Source organism: Arachis ipaensis, chromosome B04 (genome assembly GCF_000816755.2).
Source record: "Arachis ipaensis cultivar K30076 chromosome B04, Araip1.1, whole genome shotgun sequence".
NCBI classification, from domain to species: Eukaryota; Viridiplantae; Streptophyta; class Magnoliopsida; order Fabales; family Fabaceae; genus Arachis; species Arachis ipaensis.
In genome coordinates this window covers 7,566,973-7,569,830 of record NC_029788.2, presented here as the reverse complement: position 1 = coordinate 7,569,830, position 2,858 = coordinate 7,566,973, and the positions used below count along the sequence as shown (strand labels likewise).

At 32.4% G+C, this 2,858-nt stretch overlaps 1 protein-coding gene across 1 annotated transcript in view; it reads left to right on the top strand.

Annotated features, from left to right (window-relative positions):
* Positions 2,327–2,858, top strand: part of LOC107637554 (NADH-ubiquinone oxidoreductase 20.9 kDa subunit) — a gene marked incomplete in the record, with an annotated part of 944 nt that continues 412 nt past the window's right edge. The window contains 2 exon segments of the mRNA XM_016340959.2: positions 2,327–2,594; positions 2,704–2,858. Of these exon segments, the coding sequence (XP_016196445.1) occupies positions 2,441–2,594; positions 2,704–2,855 (306 nt within the window).

The following is a 2,858-nucleotide window of genomic DNA, read 5'->3' as shown; positions in this document are numbered from 1 at the left end:
TATTGCTTCTTCTAATCAATTTCAACTAAAATGAAAATGATATTATTTGATATAATACATTATTTGTTTCACCTCTAGTTATTAGATTTATTATTAGGTGTTTCTACCACAATGAACCTTTTCCTTTTGTTGGTTGAGGAATTGGGGGCAGTGTATAATAGGAAGAAGACAAAGGCTTAGAAGGAGGAATAATGTTTGGAGGTAATGATGCTTTGATTGAAGAAATTATGTATGACAAGTACAAACATACCAACATTCCTTTCTCTCTCTTCATATCTCTATGCAACTCCTTTGTCCACAAGCATTTGGATGTGAATGGCATGCACTAATGAAAGCTGCAGATACCACTAATGCTTTAGATTGGATTTTCCTCTCATTTCTTTCTTTTATATATGCATCCATCAGAATGAAGCTAGCTACCCCCACTTCAATTCTTCTTCCCTCTATTATTTTCTAGCTCCCCCCCCTTCTTAGATCTTCTTGCTTTGGAACAAAGATTTGACTGATTGAAGATTAAATTACAAGACAAGGCGTGCATTACAAATCTTATTATATTAATTTTTCTTCTCATTGGACTACATTATGTTTAGGTAAAAATATAGATATAGATATGTTGGTATATTAGTCCAAATTAGGAACATAACAAGCATAAAAAGTTGATTGAAGGTGCAATAATAATAAGGTTAAGGTGCTACCATTTTGATGACTTGATTAGAATTATCTGTGACAGTTTATTACTACTATTATTATGTAGTTAGTGTGGTGTAATAATATATAAACTTGTGCATCGCTATGTCCAATAAAGAAAGAGGCGTTTTTGGAGTTGAGCTTTGAATTGGACATGCATGTAGCAGCCTCAGAAGGGAAGATGTTAGGTTTGCTTCAAATCAGAAAAGGTATCAAAACAAAATGCCTAATGAGTAATGACATTGTAAGTAGCTAGAAGTTCATGTACTTGAACAGCCTGTATGAATCATATGATCATGATGGTGGGACTAATTAATTCAATCAAAAGTTCAAAACTGATTTTTGAATGTTTAAATTATCATGTTTCTTCGTTTTGTTTATTTTTCTACTGTATTTTCAATTAGTGGGTTATTGCATAAGGCGAGATTTAAATTTGAGATTGTTTAAGTGGACTAGTGAACTGACTAGTAATTATTAATCCATTTATAAAATATATATTAAATTATAAAAAATACATATTAAAAAAATAAAATAATACATAATATTTAAACATAAATATATGGTAATTATTTTTTTTTATGTATGTAACATTTTTAATATTCAGCGTGCATGTTAAAAAATCATTAAAGTTGATACCTATAAGAAACTTTTACAATTTATATTACTAGGATGAAGATATGATTAAGTTAAACATGATATTATCTCTCTCTATAAACTTGGACCAAATTAAGCTTTAGAAGCAGTTATTTAATGGGGAAAAGAAAGCGGTAAAAAAGTACGAGAAGAAGTGAGATATAATTTGGTGGATAGTGGAAAACATGGGTACTTCAGGAATGCAAACATGCAGATTGTTGATTGTTCCGCTAAATAATGGAATCTCGAGATTATCAACGGCAAGTTTGATTGAATCTGAGTTGTCTCCAACATGATTCATTACATTATATATTTCACCTCATCATCACATTCATGTCTACTATATGACGCTACTAAATCACCATTCTTGAAAACTTGAATATTTTTTATAAAACAAAATTAACAACTGCTATTATAATAGCTATGTTTAGCCGAGTTCGGTCCTTGTATAATACTACTAATTAATTTTATATACTTAACTTGATTATAAAAATTGTATTTGATAAAATTACTTTTAACATTTAAAATTACTTTAATAAAATGTTGTCATATACTGTATAAGAAGTTAAAATTCTGTATAAGAAATCAAAAATTTTATATAGAATTTCAAACAGTTTTTTAATCAGAAAAATATGTCTAGTCACAAAAAAAAAATCAGAAAAATGGTAGAGACTCAAGTGCAGTCGACTTTACGTGAAGTTGATAGTTGAGACCTGTTAAATGGTTTATTTGACTGACTAAATTTTTATCTAATGATTCTCAACTATTAATTTCATGTGAAGTCGACTGCACTTGAATTTGTATCCAGAAAAATATGTCTTAAATACTGCGCAGGTTTCTGGTAAGATTAAAAAAAAAAGAAAAAAAGAATAAGTAAAGAAAATTAAGTACTGTAGAGAAGTAATTTTGAAAGCAAAGTTGAAGCCCAATATAGAGTGGGCCAAAAGTGTTATCCCTAAAGCTGGAGGTAAGGCCCAATAGAAAGCCCAACAACACAAAAAACAGTGTCTCTTCTTAGTTCTGCTGTTACAGTAGCTGTGTTGTGGTGCGTGCGTCTGTTAATCTGTTATAGTAATCGATCTAGAGTGAGAGATTCAGCGAAGAAGAGGAAGAAGCGAAGATGAACACAGACATCACAGCATCGACGAAGCCAGAGTACCCTGTAATCGATCGCAACCCTCCCTTCACCAAAGTCGTAGGCAACTTCAGCACCCTCGATTATCTCCGATTCTCCACCCTCACCGGCATTTCGGTCACCGTCGGTTACCTCTCCGGTCACCTCTCTTTTTCCCTCTCTATTAGTTATATTTCAATTAATCAATTCAATTGAATAATAATAATGATGATAAAATTAAAAATTGCCCCCAATTTGGTTGAAATTAGGGATTAAGCCTGGAATCAAGGGACCTTCCATGGTGACTGGGGGACTCATTGGGCTCATGGGCGGGTTCATGTACGCTTACCAGAACTCAGCGGGTAGACTCATGGGTTTCTTCCCCAACGACGATGAGGTAGCTCGCTACAAGAAGAAATAAGCT